The sequence below is a fragment of the Drosophila ananassae genome, chromosome XL, assembly GCF_017639315.1.
Source record: "Drosophila ananassae strain 14024-0371.13 chromosome XL, ASM1763931v2, whole genome shotgun sequence".
NCBI classification, from domain to species: Eukaryota; Metazoa; Arthropoda; class Insecta; order Diptera; family Drosophilidae; genus Drosophila; species Drosophila ananassae.
In genome coordinates, this window is record NC_057931.1 from 3,156,931 (window position 1) to 3,178,266 (window position 21,336).

At 41.8% G+C, this 21,336-nt stretch overlaps 2 protein-coding genes and 1 long non-coding RNA gene across 8 annotated transcripts in view; 2 read left to right on the forward strand and 1 right to left on the reverse strand.

Moving 5' to 3' along the window:
* The window catches only part of LOC116655165, a 57,078-nt gene extending 45,550 nt beyond the window's left edge, over positions 1–11,528 (reverse strand). Inside the window, exons 1-2 of one of the 4 annotated variants that reach the window (XR_004310310.2) lie at positions 11,189–11,528; positions 10,831–11,072 (exon numbers count right to left, since the gene is read on the reverse strand). This is a non-coding gene — a long non-coding RNA (uncharacterized LOC116655165). The remainder of the gene's footprint in view (positions 1–10,830; positions 11,073–11,188) is intronic. The other 3 variants (XR_004310312.2, XR_004310309.2, XR_004310311.2) reach the window with 3 other exon arrangements.
* The window catches only part of LOC6504040 (neurotrimin), a 33,989-nt gene extending 18,908 nt beyond the window's left edge, over positions 1–15,081 (forward strand). For all 3 annotated transcript variants that reach the window (XM_044716697.1, XM_014905680.3, XM_044716698.1), the window contains exons 4-10: positions 400–585; positions 2,987–3,179; positions 3,270–3,398; positions 10,907–11,026; positions 12,232–12,402; positions 12,541–12,599; positions 13,147–15,081. In XM_044716697.1, the coding sequence (XP_044572632.1) occupies positions 400–585; positions 2,987–3,179; positions 3,270–3,398; positions 10,907–11,026; positions 12,232–12,402; positions 12,541–12,599; positions 13,147–13,518 (1,230 nt within the window). In that variant the 3' untranslated portion in view covers positions 13,519–15,081. The remainder of the gene's footprint in view (positions 1–399; positions 586–2,986; positions 3,180–3,269; positions 3,399–10,906; positions 11,027–12,231; positions 12,403–12,540; positions 12,600–13,146) is intronic.
* On the forward strand, positions 4,711–8,460 carry LOC116655164 (proline-rich protein 36-like). Its single transcript, XM_032452508.2, has 2 exons — positions 4,711–5,029; positions 5,094–8,460. Exons 1-2 carry the CDS (start codon positions 4,900–4,902, stop codon positions 7,811–7,813), a joined length of 2,850 nt encoding a protein of 949 aa, XP_032308399.1. The 5' UTR covers positions 4,711–4,899; the 3' UTR covers positions 7,814–8,460.
* Positions 15,082–21,336: the final 6,255 nt, after the last annotated feature.

Genomic DNA, 21,336 nt, shown 5'->3' on the forward strand with positions numbered 1-21,336 from the left:
CGACGTTGGTCACATCAACACCCGAAACTTTTTCTGGACCTGGGATATCAAACTGCAATTTCAAAACATCTGGCGTACAAACACACACATTAACACACACACATTAACACACACACTATATATCCTTGTATATCCCTTATATCCTGCAACACAAATACAAACAACACTTTGACATGCAACAACGACCGAACGTTGTCTTCATCCGTACAAAACGGCGCTGTCATCAACTGAACAACAACAATGCTCATCCCTTTTATCCTTCTCCGCTGACTGTTATCCTGCCATCCTGCCACCACTACCTCCCACTACCACCACCACCATTGACTGCCACACACTCTTCTCCTCCACCACTATACCCTCCTTTCACTCTATTTCCCATTTGGCAACTGGCACCATCAGGTCGCCTGGATTAAGGCCGATGCCAAGGCAATTCTGGCCATACACGAGCACGTGATAACCAACAATGATCGATTATCGGTGACGCACAACGACTACAACACATGGACCCTCAACATACGCAGCGTCAAAATGGAGGATTCCGGCAAATACATGTGTCAGGTCAACACGGATCCCATGAAGATGCAGGTGAGATTCCCAAGCCATTCAACCAATTGCACTATTTCTTTATATCATAACATAGCTCTTGAATAAGAAAAACTATGAAATTAAGAATAGTTTTTTCTTCAGGAGTTATAGCATTTAAAATATAATATCTATATGGGAAGAGTTAAGAGCTCTTTCTTATAAAAGATAATGATGTATGATAGTTGGTACAATTAGATATACTTTCTTATTCCCTTTTTCTTTGAAAGTTAAATTATAGAAATGAGTTATAGAGAAGTTAAGATATCTTTCCTAATCGTACATAGATAGCTCCCAAGAACCTTACAAGACTCTAAGAGACTCTAAGAGAATATATGATACCCGGTACTTAGACCTCTAGCTTTTTAATCACGAACTTATGTTACAAAGTGGTACTACCCCTTTTCTGATCACAGAGACCATCTAAGAACCTCACAAACCTCTTAAGATGACTCTACAACACCCAGAACTAAAAAACATCTAGAAAATAGTAATCCTTCCTTCATATTAGATATATATCAGAGACATATCAGCCCTGACCTTCTTTAAAAGCAACCAAAATCAAAAACTGAAGCAGAGTGAGAAAACGAAGCATTCCGAGAGAACAATTAAATTATTTCAAGAATGTCGGGCCCCCTTATTTTTGTAGATGCACCCCCATTCTAATATGGACCCACTAGAGTGGGAGGGGGTCTGACATTTAAACACGATATATAAACAATGAAGCGCTTTAATGACAAAAATAAATAACAAACACTGCGCCATTGCAAAGATCGCTTTTGTGTGTACTATACACGGGAAAAAATCAATATTTGCTTGGAAAAGTATAGATATTTTATATAGAAATAATATCTTAAATGGGATGAGATATCCTATTCCTGATATTACACTTTTGAGTGTAAAATATAGTAAGAATATGAAATTTTTTAGGGTGCATTGCGTTGTCAGAGTATCTCATGTGACGTTTGCTACTCGAGTCGTGGCGAGTTGGGTTGAATTGAGTTTTTTTTTTTTTAGCCAGCCTGCCCTGCTCCGCCTTTCCCATTTTCACAAACGTATTCGCTTCCCCCCCGCAGCCAGGACCCAGGCAGGCAGGAAGGCAGGACTCCACCCACACCACACATCCTCTTCGTTCGCATTAAACGCTCTCTCGACATGTGCAAAACGATTGCGTTTTCAATTTCATTTCATTTATGCAGCAAGTGAAAAGTGGAAAAGTGGGCGGAGTTGGGTGCCAGGATATCAGGATGGTATGGCAGGATGGCAGCAGGATGGCAAACCCCACCCACGGCTTGTAATAAAATCAACCTAACAAAGCGAATTGAGTGAAAAGCAAATATGAGACAAATAAAAAGCAAACAGGCTTGACGTTTCTTCAGCTTTTTCGCTTCTTCTCCTGGCAGCTGCATGTCCTGCTTTTAAGCCTTTTTTTTTTCCTGCCACTCCCCCCCCAGGACACCACCACCCGTCGTATAAATTTCGCGCTTGGCTTGTTTGGGGTTTTTTTTTTCTTTTCATTTTTAATTTTTTTCCTTCTGCAGCCTGCCTTTCCGCTACTTTTTTTTTTTTTATTCTGCACTACGACGTCAACTTTATTTTATGACACAACTGTCAACTGCAGCGAGAACAATGACAACGACAACGACAATGATAGCAGCAATTCGGTTATTGTTGCTAGCAACTAACAACCGCAGGACGAAACAGAAATGCGGAGAATAAATATACAAGAATATGGGCGGAAGGGGCCGGCGTTTCCATAATGAGGCGACCATTTGTTGCAGAATGCAGCCAAAGCGCTGCCCACCATCAGTCATTAAGGGGTTTTCCCAAATTTGGCGGCAAGCATCAATAAAAAAAAACATAGTCTACTTTTTAGGGCAGCGTCTTTCGTCACTGGGGTACAGCTTACGTAAGTTTCATGGCAATTCTTTCAACAAAAAGAACCAAAATCGATAACTAAAACAGATTAGAATAATATGAAAAAGGTTTGGCAGACACTACACTCAATAAACAATCATAGTCTTTTTTTTGAGGCACTGTTTTTCGTCACTGGAGTAGTCAAAGATTTCTTTTATGCAGCTTACGTAAGCCCCATAGCTTTTCTTTCAAAAGTAATAGGCCAAAATCGAAAACATCAACAGAAGGAGACAAATCGGAAAGGATTTTCGACAAATTAGCAAAAAACAAAAATTATTGTCCACTTTTTAAGGCATTGGCTTTCGTCACTGGATATATTATAGCCTCTTCTCTTGAAAAAGAAAGAAATCAAAGTAAAAAACTATAAGAGAGTAGAAAACTGCGAAAAAGCAAAGAAAGATAGACTCTACTTCTGAAAGCATAGTCTTTCGTCACTGAAGTTTTGAAAGACTTCTCTAAAACAGCCACTATAATTCTCAATTCACAGACAGCCACCTTGGAGGTGGTCATCCCACCGGATATAATCAACGAAGAGACCTCCGGGGACATGATGGTGCCGGAGGGCGGCTCCGCCAAGCTGGTGTGCCGGGCGCGAGGTCATCCCAAGCCGAAGATCACCTGGCGGCGGGAGGACGGCCGGGAGATTATAGCCCGCAACGGCGTCCATCAGAAAACAAAAGGTAGGGAAGGAGCTGCTAACTCTGAAACTGACTTGCTGGCGTGTCTAATGTGTTTCCAACAATATATGACCTTTTTTTTTTCATTCACAGCCCAAGCCGTGGAGGGGGAAATGCTGACGCTGTCAAAGGTCACGCGATCGGAAATGGGCGCCTACATGTGCATCGCCTCGAACGGAGTGCCGCCCACGGTGAGCAAGCGGATGAAGCTACAGGTGCACTGTGAGTACTCCCTCTAAAAAAAACATAGAAAAATAAAAGCATATATGGAATAATACATAACCGATATCGAGTGGCATGATAAATGGGAGGAAGGCGCCACCTGCTGCTACTTTTGGCCAAGAAAATACCTTGATTTATGGGAGCTGGGGAAGGCAGCTAATGCCGCATAATAATCATAATGGTAACTTATAGCCCAGTTTGCTCCTCCACCGCGGTCATGGTGAATGTGATGTGCGTGCAGCCATCTATACCTAAAATATATATATATAACATATATAGTATGTAGTTTAGGAAACAGGAAGAGGAACAGGAACAGAGCCGCAGCAATAACGCAGCCGCGGCAAAATGCAAGTGTTTCCGACTCGATATCCGGCAGCTTCCTTCACGTGGCGAGCAAACTTTCCAAATGCATTAGAGCGGCAAAATAAATGGTGGAATGCCAGGACAGACATGGACAGACTTGGAAAAAAAAAAGTGTACAAAAAGAAGGTGTAGCCACAAAGGGGTGTGTGTGTGTGTGTGCTATTCCGGGCTGGCAAACATCACGTTTCTGCAGTAAAACTTTAAACACCATCGGGCACTGGCTGCACATGTGGGTATTCGCGTTTGTATCTTGTGAAGTGGTAATTGTTAAGGGCAGTTCCTCTATCCACCTCCTGGATATCCCCTATCTTCTATCCCTATAGCTGTATAGCTGTATAGCTGTATGGCTGGCGGAGCACCATTTTGATATGCCCTTAGGATAGCAAACCCCCTGCGTTTCACCTTCCCGCATCAAAGTTAATGAAATTTCCAAAAAGGGGCAAAAGTTCAAACGACGACAATTTGGTAAAAGAAACAGGGTTATCCCCCAATAGCATGTGGAGAGGATGCCCCCAAAAGGATATACAAAAAAAGAAATAGTTAAATATATAGAAGAAATAAAAGAGAGGAGGGAATGGGGAGGGAGAGCTTATAAGGAAATATTATACAACTTTAAGAGCAAATACTTTCTGTTAGTTCTTCTAAGGACTTCTAAGGACGACAAGGAGCCAACAGCCCTAGCTAGGCTTGGATCTTATCGGGAAATTGTCAAAAATTAAAATAGCTATTGCTTTTTTCCTATTTTCTTTCCTCATTTTAATAAAATAACTATTAGTAGATTAGATTTTAATCAGAAAATGGAGTGGCTTTGTGCTTTTTTGGCTTTTAACCTTAAATGTCTAAAAATATAAAGGTCTGGGCACTCTAATTTAAATCTAATCATAAAACAGTGTTGCCACCTGCCTCAAAACAGAGTTGCTTGCCGAGCCTAGTAGGCTTTGCTGTCAAAATGTCAAATACCTTCATCAAAGTGTGAAAAAATTCCTTTTAAAAACTCGCTTCAAGGAAGAAACATCTCACAGAAAATTTAGTAAAAATAATAAGTGAAAAATAAGTGAAACATAAGTGAAAAATTAGTGAAAAATTAGTAAAAATTTAAACCTCCTCTTCCGTAACATTTATTTAAACCGGAAATAAAATGAGAAAGCCATTGGAGTTAGCCGACTTGGAAATATCCAATGACTTGGCATTCCTGGACGCCATCTTCGAGAACTTGGAGCTGGACGTGGAGCCGGAAGCCCGCGATCTGGCCCTCTCCCTCACCTACAGTGCGTCTTGGCCGGCCCCCCGGACCTCGAATCAGTTAACAAAGTGTGTCTCTCTCCCTTCCAGCCATCATCAGGGACCAGCTGGTGGACGCCCAGCGGTTCACAAAGCTAACCAGTCGCGAGAACATCATGGTCGAGGACCTGGAGATGATCAACGAGGTGCGTTCGGAGGACTTTCGTCGCCGCACCTACCGCCAGAACCCGCTGCGAAAGCTGTGCCCCATCAAGAAGAGCCTGCCGACGCCGAACAAGGAGGACGGCCTCATCCTGCCCACCTGGCGCAACTGTCAGGTGGGCGTGACGCCCTGCCTGAAGGCCGACGAGAAGGACGAGCCCGAACCGGAGCTAGAGGCGCTCGACTCGGACAAGGACGGCTCGGACGATGACGGGGATCTGGAGACCGATCCAGAGCTGGACCCAGATCGCACTCGTCGTAATGGTTCGTCGTCGCCGGGTCCTTGTATGGGTCGTGCTGCGGCCATATCCGCCATTACGTCCGCCTATGAGACCAGGAACTTCCAGTTCCGCCCGCCACCAGCCAGCTACCACAGGAACTGCGGCCGGCCCGTCGTTCCCGTCAAGCAACCCACTCCTCCGACCTCCACCGACGAAGATGACGAGGACACGGACGAGGACGAGGATGAGGAGGATTCTGATGAATTCGGTTTCGGGAATTATAACGCCGAGACGCCCAAGAAGCGTTCTCTGAGCAGCTCCGATGACGAGACGGAAAGCTCCCCAGAGCCACCGCCGCCGCCGCCGAAGAGATCCAAGAAGAGCTCCAAGTCTTCAAAGCCTGAGAGGCTGGAATATCCGGAGAAGCCGACCAAGCCGGAGAGGCTGGAGAAGTCGGAGAGGTGGGCCAAGCCGGATAGGCTGGAGAAGTCGGAAAGGTGGGGCAAGTCGGAGAGGCTGGAGAAGTCGGAAAGGTGGGGCAAGTCGGAGAGGCTGGAGAAGTCGGAGAGGTGGGCCAAGTCGGAGAAGTCGGAGAGGTGGGCCAAGTCTGAGAGGCTGGAGAAGTGGGCCAAGCCGGAGAAGCCCGAGAGGCTGGAGAAGCTAGAGAAGCCGGCCAAGCTGGAGAAGCCATCCAAAGCACCCGCCAAGCCGCCACCGAAGGCGGTGAAGCCGCCACCCAAGCCAAAGCCGGCAGCAAAGGCGCCAAAGAATCCTCCCAAGGAGAAGCCCGCAGCCTCGAAGGCCAAGGGCGCCAAGGGAGCTGCCGCACCATCGCTGCCATCGCTATCCGATGACCCGCTGCCCACACTGCCATCCCTGCCCTCGCTGTTCGACGACCCAGTGCAGCCATCGCTGCCGTCGCTATCCTCTCCCGGGAGTCCTGCGAAGCCAGCCGCTGCTGCGAAGGCGCCGGCGAGGGCTCCACCAAAGAGAGCCGCTCCCGCCAAGACAGCAGGTCCTGCAAAGACGGCAGGTCCTGGGAAGATGGCAGGTCCTGGGAAAGCAGCCGTAGCTGCGAAGACTGCCCTTGCTTTGAAGGCAGCTCTTGGCAAGCCAACCCCAGTTGTGAAGACTCCTGCTGGGAAGGCAGCCCCCGCTGTGAAGGCGCCCCCTCCCGCCAAGGCACCCCCTCCCGTGAAGGCCACCCCTGTCTCAAGGGCGGCCGCTGCTGTGAGGGCGGCCCTTGCCGCGAAGACAGCCCTTGCTGTGAAGGCAGCTCTTGCGAAGCCTACTCCGAGGCCAGTGCCTCCTCCGAAGCCAGTCCTTGCTTCGAAGCCAGTGCCTCCTGTCATGGAAGCCCCTCATATGATGGCAGCCCCTCCTGGAGAGACCCTTGCTGTCAGGGCAGCCCCGGCTGTGAAGACGGGCGGCCCGGTGAGGGCTCCTGTCATGAAGACTCCTTCGGTGAGGGCTCCTCCTGTAAAGAGAGCCGCTCCTCAGAAGAAAGCCCCGCCTGCGAAGAAAGCCTCCAGCATGAAGCTGCCAGAGTCGCCGCCAGCTCCCTCCATGCCGATGCTTCCGCCCAAGTTCAAGATTGTCTCGGCGCCCAGTTCTTCCTCATCCCGGACTCGGGCTCGTGCCCTTTCTATAGCCGCAGCTCCACCTCCTACTCTAGCTCCTATTCGAGCTCCTATTCCTGCTCCGGCTCCGGCACGAGCTCCTCCTGCTCGAGCTCAGGCTCCTGCTCCTCCTCCTGCTCGAGCTCAGGCTCCTGCTGCTGCTCCGGTTCGTACTGCCCCTATTCCTTGCCCCCGCGCCATGCCCATTATGCGTGTGCCTCCCCGTGCCCAGCCTAGTGCCTCCATTCCTATTCCCTCCATCCCCGGTGCCTCCTTTTCTATACCTTCTATGCCTATTGCCTCCATTCCTATACCTTCCTTCCCCGGTGCCTCCATATCCATTCCATCCATTCCTGGTGCCTCCTTTTCCATACCTTCCATACCTGGTGCCTCCATTTCCATTCCTTCCATGCCTAGCTTTTCGGCGCCCCCCAAGTCAGTACCGCCCCCACCACCACCGGCCTTGTCCGCCTTCACCCCGACCTTTGTCGCTGGGCCCATCCCCTTCACCATTTCCATTCCTGCCCATGCCTTTGACACTGTCCCAGCTCCTGCCCCAGCTCCTGCCCCCGCCCCTGCCCCTAAGCAGGTACCACCTCCTCCTCCTGCTGCGATGCCTTATCGAGCCCCTGAATTCGAAGATAGCTGTCTGCCTCCCAAGAGACCACGCCTGCGCATCATCAGCGCTCCTCCGATGTCGTGGTCGAACAAGAAACCCAAGCTCAAGAAGCCGGAGGAAAAAAGGGGAGAAAATCTCCCGGATATCTAGACAAGATTCTTGAGGAATCATAAAGCGAACAGAATCAAGAAACATCACCTGCTACTGCTACTGAAGACACTCAAATAAACCCAGAAGACAATAGAGGATTTCGTTTCCAACTACACACCCTTATCCAGACCAGAACCTCGAAGAAACTAAGAAGCCAACAGAGGATTTCCTTTCCAACTACACACTCGGAAGAGTTCTTGTCCAAATCCTTGATCCATGACATGAAACCTCTAAGAAGAACCCAACAGGATAATCCTGAAACCCGTTTAAGAAGCACTCTAGTCTAGATCCTTAAAGAATTCAAACAAAGAAGCAAAGTAAAGAGCCCTCTTCTGAAGATAATTTAAGAAACTTAAGGAGGAAGAAGCCATCAGAGAATCAAGACACTATCTAGTACCTCTTACTATATATCCGTAACTAGAAGATCTCTTTTGAAGATCCTTAAGAAGCAAGACCCTTTAATGTTTTCAATTTTAATCGAAAGAAGATCCTTATGAAGCAAGAACCAAGTCCCACCGATGCAGTCCCCTTTCAAGACCCCAACTGAGATCCAAAACAGAAGCCCACACAGATCAGAAGAATAGAATAGTCCTTACCAGATGTTAGCCTCTAAGGACCTAAATAAAATGTTAACCAAACCACTCCAATCTCTCCAATTTGAAAACCGCTTCTAGTTTTGCATAAAATTTATTGACGAAAAAAATAGTGGCTGGCCATGAGACTCCCCGAACTCTAACCAGAGCTGCTCTCAGTAGAGCTGCTACTGTCTGTGGAGCTGCTGTCGGTAGAGCTTTCGGTGTCGGAGGAGCTGCTGTCCGTGGAGGAGCTGCTCTCGGTGGAACTGCTGGTGCCGGAGGAGCTGCTGTCTGTGGAGCTGCTGTCGGCATCGGAACTGCTCTCCGTGGAGCTGCTGGCGGAGCTGCTCTCGGTGGTGGAGGTGCTGCGGCATGGCCAGAAGGGCGGAGGACGGCGTGGAGGACCACGTCCACCACGACCGCCGAAGCCACCCGGACCGCCGAAGCCTCCAGGACCGCCGAAACCACCAGGTCCACCGAAACCACCACGGCCTCCAGGACCTCCAAAGCCTCCTGGTGGTCCGCCACGGCGTCCACCTCCTCCGCCGCCGCCGCCACCATTGAATCCGCCTAGGCTACGGCCTCCTCCGCCACCGCCTCGTCCGCCCCGGAAGCCGCCGCCTCGCCGGCCGCCTCCCTGGGCCACCACAACCGCCACCAGGGCCAGCAGAGTAATCGCAATGTAGGCACGCATTCTGGTCTCAATTCTCCTCGAAGGCTCCAAGCAGAGACTGATGCCAGAAGCCCCCAGCTCCCCAGCTTATATAGCCCCCAAGAATTTCGCCAAAAACTGTTTGCACATAAATGGAAGTCTGCCTTTCTCAAAATTCCCCTTTCTTCCAAGACCAGCTGACGTCAGTGTGATTAGCTGGTCTTCTGATCTTCTGAAGATCAAGTCCACGGAAGAATTCTTCCGATTTGTTTCTCTTTTTCCATATCTGTTTGCCTGTTTGCTTTCCAATTCTTCGCGATGGCTTTGTTTTTTTTTTGCGTATTAATTTGTGAGAACAGCTGGCTTTTTGTTTTATTTTTAAATGTTATTTGGAACTCTATCTTCTTGTTTTTTTTGGGCCGAGATGTTGCGTAAAAAGTGTAGTTATTTAATCTCAAATGATGACATTTTTTGGATCAAACCGAAGAGTTTGTTAACAAGCCCTTTAAAACGTAGTCTGTATCAATATTAGCCTTCCAGCCTGGCCTGGCAGCCATCTGCCTCCCGAAAAACTCTATTGGGACAAATTGAATTTTCAATAAGTGGCAGGCTAAAAAGAGTGGTGTGCCGGCCCAGCACAACACATGACATATGCCCCATGCCACCACCCACTGTGCCAGTTGAGAGTGCGGCATGCACAAATCCAATAAATTGACCAATAATGAACGCTTCGATGCAGCCCGGGCAAGGGCAAAGTTAAAAGGCCAAAAACAATGATGGTCGATGGTCGGTGGTCGATGGTCGGTGGTCGATGGTCGGTGGTTGGAGGCTCCTCTAGTCCTCGCTCCAGTCCCCGGGCGGTTTCAAGACAACGTCAAAGGCCATGGAAGGGAGCACAGCAAAAAGTAAAGCCAAAAAACTATAAAAAATAGAGAAAAAAACCAAAACACACACACAAGTTGTAAAAATCTCAACAGGACACGAAGGGCTTCTATGTTCCAAGGACCAATAAATTAATGGCATGTCCAGGGCGTGAGAGGAATACTCTTTATCAGAAGGACTAAGGACTAGAATTTGATTCAAAAATATTCAAATAAGAGATAAATATAATAATTGTATAAATAATAATTAGAAATATTTTAATAGTAAGATAATAATTTAATTTAATCCTGAAACTATTTAAGATTAACTTCCACCCTAAAAATAGTCCCTAAAAAAGGGACTCGAGTACTCTTCACAATAGTCCTTGACCGGCCAGGATCTCCATTCGAATTGGGGTAATAATTAAGCCCTTCTGGAACCTTCACACCGATGGCCAAGGGATTCAATTCCCAGCGACTAGCGAGGCCATAAGCGAGGAAAAATAGGAAAAAATTTAGTTTTATTTTATTTATTTTTTTTTTTTTGGTCAGAACTGCCAGAACTGAGTGACCACTGGGGTCCTTGGGATCACAATTCCCTTTATCCCTCTAACAGCAAAATAATTCATTTTCAATTAAAATCGTATCAGTTGTTGTTGTTGTTGTTGTAGGGGGTGGTGGAGAGGGAGGGGGTGGGGGAGGGGCTGCCATTAACCAAAAACAAGAAAAACAAAGGGGAAAAATCACAGCTGGAGTCGAAAGACCGGAATCAGGAATCCGGAATCAGGAATCCGGAATCCCGGGAGTTGTCCGACAAAAGGGTTTTCAAAGTGGCTCCCCCTAGTGGTGGCCAGCTTAATTGCCAGTCTAGTCTAGGCAGGAGGGGGAGGCAAGGTCACTGATGGCTTTACAATTGCTTCAGAAACTTACCCTTTTGATTTTCCACTTCTTCTCTGGTTTTTTCATCTGGCTTTTGGTCTCGTTTTTTGTTTGGTTCCTTTTGCAGTTCATCCGCTCGTCCAAGTGCCAAATCAATTGGTCGGCGCCCCAGTCCTCACGGATGTCACATTAATTTGCAATGTCGAGGCATCGCCGAAGGCCATCAATTATTGGCAGCGCGAAAATGGTAAGTCGGAAAACGGAAAACTTCTGTTGCACGAAAAAATAGTGCACTGAAAAAAAATCAAACATTACTTTTTTTCATTACAATAAAATATAAACAAAAAAGCTCATTTATTTATTTCCCATCTCTAAAAGTGGCAAGATCCCGTTAGAAACAAAAACTTACCAATTACTCCTCTCTACGCATGTAAAATTACATATTTATTTACATAGCCAGCGGCGGGTGCTCCACACACACATACACACAACATGCAATGGCTTCCAATAATGGCTTCAGCTAATTACACAATTTAGCGCAAGATCCATTGCTAACTCCATTGTTTTCGATGATATTATTTGACTTTATTGCTTTTGGCACATATTCCAAGATGATAGAGCTCTATATTTAGATTTATTATTGTTTTTAAATCGCTAAATCGCAGAAGCACACAATTACGTAAGAATACTTTCCAAGGATCAGTAGGGATGACACTTTCAGCTTTCCAATGAAAGCTTTCCAATTTATAGTGATGAAAGTTGTGCGATCTCATTATTATCAGTGATGGCATTGATCGATTATTGATTTTAATTTATACATATGTAACTGCCAAAAAAGAATATTTAAAAACAATATTTGTTTTTCTTTGTGTAATTTGAAGCCTTTAGGGTAGCTACGAATTGAATTTTTTCATTTAGCATCTGTTGGAGCTGGAACTTGGACTCGTTGAAACTTTATAAACCTTTCAATGCCGCAATTTGTCTTTATTTGGTTCGTGTTCGAAGCTCAGATGTTTTGTAATGCCATCACTGCCACCTCTCCCTCCCAGTGGTGGGTGGTGGTGGGGGGGAAAAGAGCTCCTAGCTCCTTTCTGGCTGGCTCTTTTGTCAAGTGCATTTGACGTATATTGCAAACGTGACGCTCAATGGCGATGCCTGGAAATGTCATCATCCACGGCTCGTCATCACAATCTTCACCAGCCACCAGCCCTCTTGCTTCACCCCTCCCCCTTCCGCCTCACACCCCATCGTGTCACGTAACTCAAGCTCATTTGACCTGTCGCCTTGCTTCGTATTCATGACTTCATTCCCACCTCAAACACCACTCCATTTAAATTTTCATTCTCTTCTTGAGAGCCCTCTCCCCCCTCCATGTTTTCTCATTTTCCATGTTTGCTCATTTGGTTTTTCAGTCGTGTTATTTTTGCACCTCTTTACTTTTTTCGTCACCAGGTGAAATGATTATTGCCGGCGATCGTTACGCTCTCACCGAGAAGGAGAACAACATGTACGCCATAGAGATGATACTGCACATCAAGCGGCTGCAGTCGAGCGACTTTGGGGGCTACAAGTGCATCTCCAAGAACAGTATCGGCGACACCGAGGGCACCATCCGGCTGTACGGTGGGTTCATTTCTTTCTTCTTTACTAAAATATGACATTTAAACAATACATAGCTATTTTTTATAAATAGGTTTTTATAAATAAAACTATTATTACCTTTCTAAAACTTCAACCCCCTTGTCTTCTCCATCTTTTCAGAAATGGAGCGACCAGGAAAGAAACATTCCCGCTTAGACGAAGATGCCAACGAAGTCACGGTTGGTTTATTAAAATATAAATAATATATTTAATATTTATTTTTAATATTTATGCATTTATTGGATAAGGAACAAAGTCTAGGCATTCTATAATCCGAAAAGCCACAGTCCCATAGGGGTACCCCTTAAACAATTTTTCAAATTTTTAAAATGACTTTTAAGCCAAAATTTGAATGAGGAACCGAGGTCCTCGCTTCCCTGATGATAAAATGGTACGCTTTTTCGGGATCGGATATAAATTGACAGAGCTATGGCTATCGGAAGGGGGCTGAGGGGGGAATCTGCAGAAATCCACATTTTCATAGGGGTACCCCTTGGAAAATTTCGAAAATTTTCAAAATGACATTTAAGCCAAAATTTGAATGAGGAACCGAGGCCCTCGCTTTCCTGATGACAGAATGGTATGCCTTTTTGGGATCGGATATAAATTGGCGGAGCTATGGCTATCGGAAGAGGGTTTTTTCCTTAAAAGGATCTTCTTTTAGGACTTATTGGATGAAAATTATATGAAATCTTTTAATAAACAATCCTGTTATCCCTTTTCCAGAAGCACGAAGTCGTGATGAAGGACAACCGGCACGAGGACGGGTCTCGCAACACCAACGGAAGGCTGTACAAGGACCGCAACCAGGAGCAGGACCTGCCCAATAGCGGCGATTTCGGGCCCAGGACCCAGTTCCAGGGGACAATGCGGCTAATTGGGACATTTGTATTAGCCGTATTGGTGTTATTAACGGCGACGGCGGAAGGCCAAACAACAATGATGTCCTGCGAGGGCAGTCCTAAGGCGGGGCCGGCCCAAAGAAATCCGGGCAGAAAGGTAACGGCGGCAACGGCGGCAAGGACACTGGAGGTGGACGCCGCAAGGACCTGGCAGAGATCAACGAGTTGGCAGCAGCGGGCGGGAGTGGCGGAGTAAGATTATTATAGCTTAATTCAATTGTAATTAAACAAACAAGATTATGATGCAATGGAGAAGTGCCCCCCGGTCCCTGGTCCCTGCGCCCGCTCCTGCTCCTGTCCCGGAAGCTCCGAACATTAATCAAAGGGAGGATGATAAAGCTAATCATCAGGCGCCCCAACCTCCGGGCAGGACGAAAGGACTCGGGGCTTAATTGAATGCATATTAAATCAAAAAGGATGCTGAGACCTAAAGTGTCGTAGTTAAATGGAAAAGAAAACGCGTTTAAATGTTACCTCGTTAGTGGAAAAAAAGAATAAAATTAAATATAAAGTTTAAAAATGAAAAGAAATAAGAAAATCAACTATAAACATAATCGAGAATAAATGGTGTTCGGTTCTTTGAATGGCTTTAGCTCTAAAGTAATGGAAGTATGACTACTGAATGAAATATATATATAATTGCGATAAAGATATCAAAAAAACACAATTCTAGTTGTCTAAAAATTAAGATAAACTGTTGTATTTATTTTTGTTTTTTTTTTTAATGTTGAACTTCTCCAATTTGTTTCGATTCTTACCATTTTTTTGTGGCTAGGATAAAGTTTATATATGTATATCCATTTATATATGTATTTATAAATATATAGATCTATGTATTAAGTGTTTAATCGCGAGTTCTGTATATATGTAAGACACCTTCTCATAGAGCAGGTGTGTCTCGTTTTTTTTTCGGCGAAATTAAAATTGAAATTGAAATTGAAATATTTAGACGATCTTTGTAAAGCCCAAACTGTAAATATTTGCACCCTTAGTGATTCGTAACTATTAGTTTCTTTGTTAGATTCTATTTGTTTAAGGCCCATTGTTGTACCCTTCACTCATTGCTCTACTCTACAAAAAAAATAAATAAAAATAAAGACTTAAGCGCAGGTACTACTTAAAAATATGTCCAAAATTATGCCACTATTTTTCAAAATTTCTAACATTCCTCAGCATAACTTTAGACATTTCTCCACAAAAATTCCAGGTGGCATTTTTATTTGTGGCATATTTTAGGTCTACTCCCTAGACTCTAGGTGTTTTGCGTTTCAAAATAAATCATATTATAGCCCAGATAAAAAAAAATACAGTCAGATGTATGTACTACTCAACTCATGTGTGTTCCGCTCAATTCTATGTTTAAATATATTGTAAATCAGACATAAAAAACGCAGCTAAAAAACGAATAAAAACAGGAAATAAATAAATGTGCCAAAAGCATTAAAAGCATATACACACAAAAAATATATCTAAAAAAAATGGAATAAAAAATACGGGAAAATGTGAGTGCATATCCGAAAAATACAGTAATATCCACATATCCAGCTCCGCATCCCAAAAAAAATAAAATCCTTTAAAGCGACTATTCAGATGTACTCTGACTTCATATACGTACCGAAAACAAAAACAAAAAACAAAAAAAATAAATATTAAAAGAATATTAAAAGAATATGAATTATATTATATGTGCAGGCACCCAAAGGGGATTGAAAGAAGGCAAAAAAAAAAACATTTTAAGTAATAATATTTGTCGGAAAAATATTATAAAGTTAATTATCTATAGGGAATTTTTTTTGGTAAGTGGATGAGAGATGAGATATAGCGCCTAGCAAATTAAATATACATTTAAGGCAATGGAATAATGTATAATGTTGTTCAACTAAAAAAAAACTAAAAATCTAGTGGAAACTATAGTATGCTAAGCCCATCATAAAAAAAAAATCAAGAAAATCCATTCGAAAAATCGTAAAACATTCAGTGTCTACGCTACTGCCATACAAGAATTAAAAAAAGAAAAAACCAATAAACAAAAAATATACTAATATTTGGGAAAACTACATATTGCATAATACACAAGCCACGATATCCAGTAATTCCACAAACAAAAAAAATAACCAGAAAACTAAAATTATATATAAATTAGTTGGTTTTGTGTTTATGTACATAAGAAATGAGCGAAAAAAAAAGGAAATGTTTATACTGTAAAATCGAAATATTCCCAAAAAAAAACAAAACAAAATGATTACAAACGAAAAAAAAAATGGAAAAAAAATAAATGCAAAATAAAGAGATAAATATGGAAAAAGAATTTGAGTTCTTCTTTCGGTGGGTAAACAAGTTTCTATGGTTATTTAAGCAAATTGTGACACATTCGGTTTGTTTTTCAGCAAATATAAGCAAATAGTAACCTCAATTTTCTGGAAATACACAGCTAATATGGAGTAAATAAAAGATAAATAAAAAATGCAAACATCACCAGGCCAGTGCCAAGCTGGACAAATAGTTTTGGTCAAAAGACAAGAACAACAGCCGGTTATAGCCAACAATTTATATTTATTTTAAGTTGTTTCGTTACAAAACATGCACACAACTCGTGCCAGTGAGTTACTCACTCACATTGCCACACCAGAATACTCATGCAACATAATGTTACCTCAGAACGTTGCACTCAGAACTCAGAACTCAGTGTTGGGCCACAGAATCCATAATCTGAATCCGGATGCCCACATCCTCTCCGCCCAGCTCCGCCCTCTCTTTTCCGACAAAATGTAAATGGAATATGAAAAAAATATCTTTACATTTGCATCTTTTATATTCACACAAGAAGGAAGCAAAGATTGCGTTTATAACAATGTGCAGGGTTATGTCAACTCGGGCCAGAAGGAGAGCCAGAAACAGGACTATATCTACAATAAAGGACAGAAGGGATAAAAAGTGCACTTCAAAAAATAATAGGTCTTTACTAGTTTAAGATTTACTTGTTCGATCTGAGGGGTTTTTATAATTTAAGACTTGAAATAAGCATTCAATTCAATCACTTTTTGAAGAAAATGAAATATTTCAGTGACGAAATCATCTAAAAACACAAAATATGTGACGAAAACTATTCAAAATAAATATAAATACTTTAAGACCTGAAATAAGCAACAAAAACATCCATTTTATCAAGAGAAAGGCAAATTTTAGTGACGAAAGCATCTAAAAACTACAAAATTGTGACGAAAACTAATCGAAATAAATATAAATAGTTTAAACAATATAAGATAGTATCTAATAGTTTATTTTTTAAACAATATTTGAGATAATAAACATAAATTAACAAATCTTTCATAAAAACTAAATATTAGTGACGAAGGATATTATACTTAAAAATTAAAAAATATATATATATATTTTTATTTAAATAAGAAAATATATTGCCGTGTATGCAAAAACTAAATCCAAATCCAAAAGATGAATGCACCTTGCTGCCAGAGATAGTAGCTGCTTCAATTTCTTGGCCCTGTTGCAAGTTGCAGCTGCCACTGCCACGGCTAATAGTTTAAATTCATCTGCATGTCTGTGTCTGGTTTCACGCTTTATGCACTGCTAATGATTTGATGTCGTCTCCTGCCCGGAATGGAGTGCAGACTCAGATGGCAACTCATGGGGAAAAAAAATCCGGGCGACCGGGTCCGGGCAGGAGCAAAGCCAAGGATATGGAAAAATAAGCATAGCCAACCATGACTTCTATACTACCAACGTCAAATGCAAAAATCTCCGCCTAATATTTTTGCCAGTTTGCCTTTTTCCTTCATATACATATATATATATTTGAATATATTTGAATATATTTGAATATATGTACTTGGTCTGGGTTAGAACTCTAAAAGTTTCGGAGAGAAATCGATTAGCCAGAAATAAACAAATAATGAATCGAGTTTAGTTTGGGAAAACACTAACAAAATAAAGCCATTCTGCTTTTGGGCAGCACAAGTGGCAATTAGTTTAAGGAAAAATATCAATTTGTGTTGGGAAAATAAATAGATAATTGCTGCTAAAGTAAGCAAACAATTAAATTTTGAAGTAAGTAAACATAGGAAGAATAAACAAATAGCAGGAATATTAAATATTAAAGGCAAGTAGTTCTCAAAATGAGATTGAGTATGTGAATTCAGTGGGAGTACCGGGTATTATATTTTAAAGGGAAATTTTTAAGAAAACCAGAGTACCGGGTATCACATAATCCATAAAATTACTAAAAAAAGAAAATAAGATGGATATAACAAAGGTTTGATGGTTTTAAGGTTTTCCTGCTTTTCCTGTGTTATTTATTTCTGGAAAGTTATTGAAAAAGAAAGTGTAAGTACCGGTTATCATATAGCTTTTAAAAAAAAATTAAAACTACGGCATATTACTGTTGATTTTATTTAGAAATAGGTATAGAAAAGGGATAAGTACCGGGTATCATATTGTTTTGAAAAATAAACAAAGGCAGGACCTGTCAAAACAGAAAACTTAGCATAACTTTAAGGATATTTAAAGCATATTTCTGTTGTCTTTTGTTTGAAAAAAAAATAATGGGAAAAGCTTTTAAGCAAGGACCTTTCAAATAATATCTTTAAGAATATTTAAATCATATTTCTGTAGCTTTTTATTTTAAAAAAATTAATACAAAAGGAAAAGGCAAGTTACCGGGTATGGTAGAACCCCTAAAAAAAAGGGGGACCTACCATAAAAAAGTCATATGGCTTTAAAGAAAAGTGCATAAAAAGCCTAGACAACAAATTTGTATTTATAACTGTAAAACTTGCTGACCAACTTCCATTTAGCCAGCCTGCTACCCCCACCACTACCACTCCGCTCCTGTTTTTTGCTTTTTTTTTTTTTTTTGAACCACTTTCTTTACACTGCGAGTTCACATTTGTTTAAATTTTTTTTTGTTTTATTTTTTTTTACAGTTGGCGCAAATATTTGAGGATTTTAATTGTTTGTATTTGTGAGGAGAGAAGCGGAGACAGGGGAAGGGGATAGAAAAAAAATACAGCAACAATAGCAATAACAACAGAAGCAGGAGCAGAAGGAGAAACAACAATAGCAACAACAGCCGGCAGAGAGCAAAGAAGAAGAGCGAAAATATTTGAACAATTCCAAAATGCGATAGTAAAGTGTTTTAAGCGGTTTTTGTTTGAATGTGGCTGAAAAGGGGTGGTCTAGGGATGGGGGGTGGTGGACGCCATTTTGGAGTACGCGAGCGGTACGATGGGGCGTTGCATACTTTTAGGCCCCAGCGTGTTGTTTGGCCAGTATGTTTGCGTCATTCTCTGTTTGTATGTTTGTCTGTTTGTCTGTTTGCCGTCCTGCAGCCTGTTTACATCACATGTGCATTTATTTACTGTGCGCATGTTTTATTGTTAACATTTAAAATATTTGCGCCTGCATAAAATTCGTAACCTCTAGAACTCACCTCTCCCTCTCTCTCTCTTACCTTTCTTCTACTATTATTATTTTTTTTTTTTTAGTGTTGATCCTTGCCTTTCGTGTTTAAGTAAATACTTGCTGTTTTTTAACCAATTTTATTTATTTTTTTTTAGTATTTTCTACCCACAGAATTTGTATTGTTTTTTAAATGGTTTAAGCATTTAGTTTATTTGCCATTTGGAACGAAACAAACTGAATAAACACTGGAAGAGCAAATACAACCGCCAGTCGATGCTTAAACTGGTAGATTTAAAAATGTATCCGAAAGATATTCTATCTTGCTTTGCAAAAATATCGGAGTTGAACTCTTAAAAATGCAAAACGCAATTAATTAACATTAGTTTTTAAAATTTATTCAACTAAACGGAGAGTCCTTGAATATGTATGGGGAATCCTTAAAATATTCAGGTGATGTTTATGCGACCACGCCCTCCGCCTCCGCCTCCGCCTCCGCCTCCGCCGTGGCCTCCACGCCTCCGAGCGTGATTGCATGTAAGCCGTTGGAAAATGTGAAAAATGAAAATGAAAATGGAAAATGGAAACGGATATCCAATGTGTAGCCCAGGAGACCTGTGCTCTCAGCCAACAAAGCACCTCTCATTTTCCTTCTTTTTTTTTTATATCTGCTCTAAAACTGTTTTGTTTGTTTTATTTTGATTTCGCATTTTTTCTTTTTTTTTTAGATACACTTTCAAAGGGTTTCAGTGTTTTTTTTAAAGAGTGGCAACCCTATAAGTCCGTCTTTGTCCGTCTGTCCGTTAGGTTTTTAATGAATAACTAATTTATTTTCAAAGATAATGATTTGAAACTTGGTATTCAGATTAAATTTTATTAGAGGCACTGTCTACAGAAATATGACTGAAATCGGGTAACTATATCCTATAGAAACAGTCTTGTCCGCCTGTCCGCTTGTCCGTTATTGAACTGTTCTCTTAATTTGAAAGCTAATGATCTGAAACTTGGTATATAGACTTCGTTTAATCAGAACCATTATATATATCGGAAGGACAAAAATAGAACTACTATCCTACCTCCGCAAGTCCATTGAAACTTCGTCCTTACTCTCGAAAATACCATTTTTTTGTTGGTTAACTTGTTTTGCTTTTTTACGTCTGCTGATGTGATGCAAGACAAGGGGGCGTGGCTAAAAAAAAAAACAGAGGGCGGCATATAAAGGGGGACCGCCATTCAGACAGTCGGCAAACGGAAAACCTAAAATTTTCAAGCAGACCCACATTAATGTGGAGCACATTAGTGCACGTAAGTGTATTAGGGATAATGGATGCACTCATAGATATTTCGCTATGAGGCGTGGGTGGTTGGGGCGGCAGTTCAGGTTTTGGCAGCTCAGGTGATGGGCCTTGAATAGAAGCCCGAAGGATACGAGTTCCTCGGGCCATGGAATTCAGGTCGCCTTTTAAATCTGACGGAAGGTGGAAGGCACACACTCCTGTCTGTGTTTAGTTCTGTGTTTCTTTTCTAAATAAAACCTAAAAGTAACTCTTAAAGTAATCTGTAAAAACAAAACTTTAATGTTAAGTTTTTATTAAAATATTATGGCCATTAAAAAGCAAGCTCAAAGCGGATTAATTTCTGGTGGTGCTCATCAATCGGAGTTGAATTTCAATTGCCATCCTCGATATATATCCACGTATATACATCCACTTCACCTCACAGCCTCCACAAAAAAAACCAAAAAAAAAAATTGCTATAAAAAAGCGAGAAAAATATATCTCGAAAAGCGAAAGATACTTTTTTGTTTGTTTTTTTTTTGGCGGCGAGGTTGTGGGGTAAAGCATTTTTATTGCCATCATTGTCAGCGGGAATTGTCATCATAAATATTTGATTGTTGCATCAATAAAAGCTTATGACACATAAAATCCATAATTTCAATTGTTTGGCCCCCGGGTGTATCCCCTCGGATCTCGGTGCTCGATTCTCGGTTCTCGGTTCTCGGTTCTCATTCGAATGAAATCAGAATCAGATCAGCCCAAGGTTAATGCAGCCAAAGGAGGCAAACAATAAATAAAGAACAAACTGAATACCAAAATACAGAATACACTCTGCGGATGGATACTGGGGAGGCCACCACCACCGCCTTGCCACCAAAAATGAGGTGGAAAATCAGGGAAGTGGCCACGAAATCAGAGTGGGCTCATAAATCATGATTGTTATGTTCGTGGCCAATGCCAGAGAGTATTCTAGGTTTGATTTTCACCAAAAAAAAAATGGTATTTATTTATACAAGAGTACTTGGGGGTAATCGGAATGGAAATAGGGATAAATATTTCGAAGGTAAGAGGGGTATATAATTTAATGGATAAAAATTAAAAGATTTAAAGCAAAGAAGTAAAAGTGAAGCTTTAAATTCAGTAACCCATAAACTAAATGAATTAATCGAAATTATCGATAACTTATTGCTTTGAAACAAAAAGCTCTTACATGATAATAAATTTATAGAAAGATGAATATTTTTATAAATCAATAATCTCTAATAATCTTTTATAAATCTAATAATCTAATCTAAACATTTTTATATATTATCTATTATATG

What these genes read in the sequence shown, in the direction of transcription:
- LOC116655164 (XM_032452508.2), top strand. Translation starts at nt 4,900, where the DNA reads ATGAGAAAGCCATTGGAGTTAGCCGACTTGGAAATATCCAATGACTTG. An exon ending in GGCCCTCTCCCTCACCTACA is followed by an intron (nt 5,030 to 5,093) that starts GTGCGTCTTGGC and finishes TCTCCCTTCCAG; the next exon opens with CCATCATCAGGGACCAGCTG.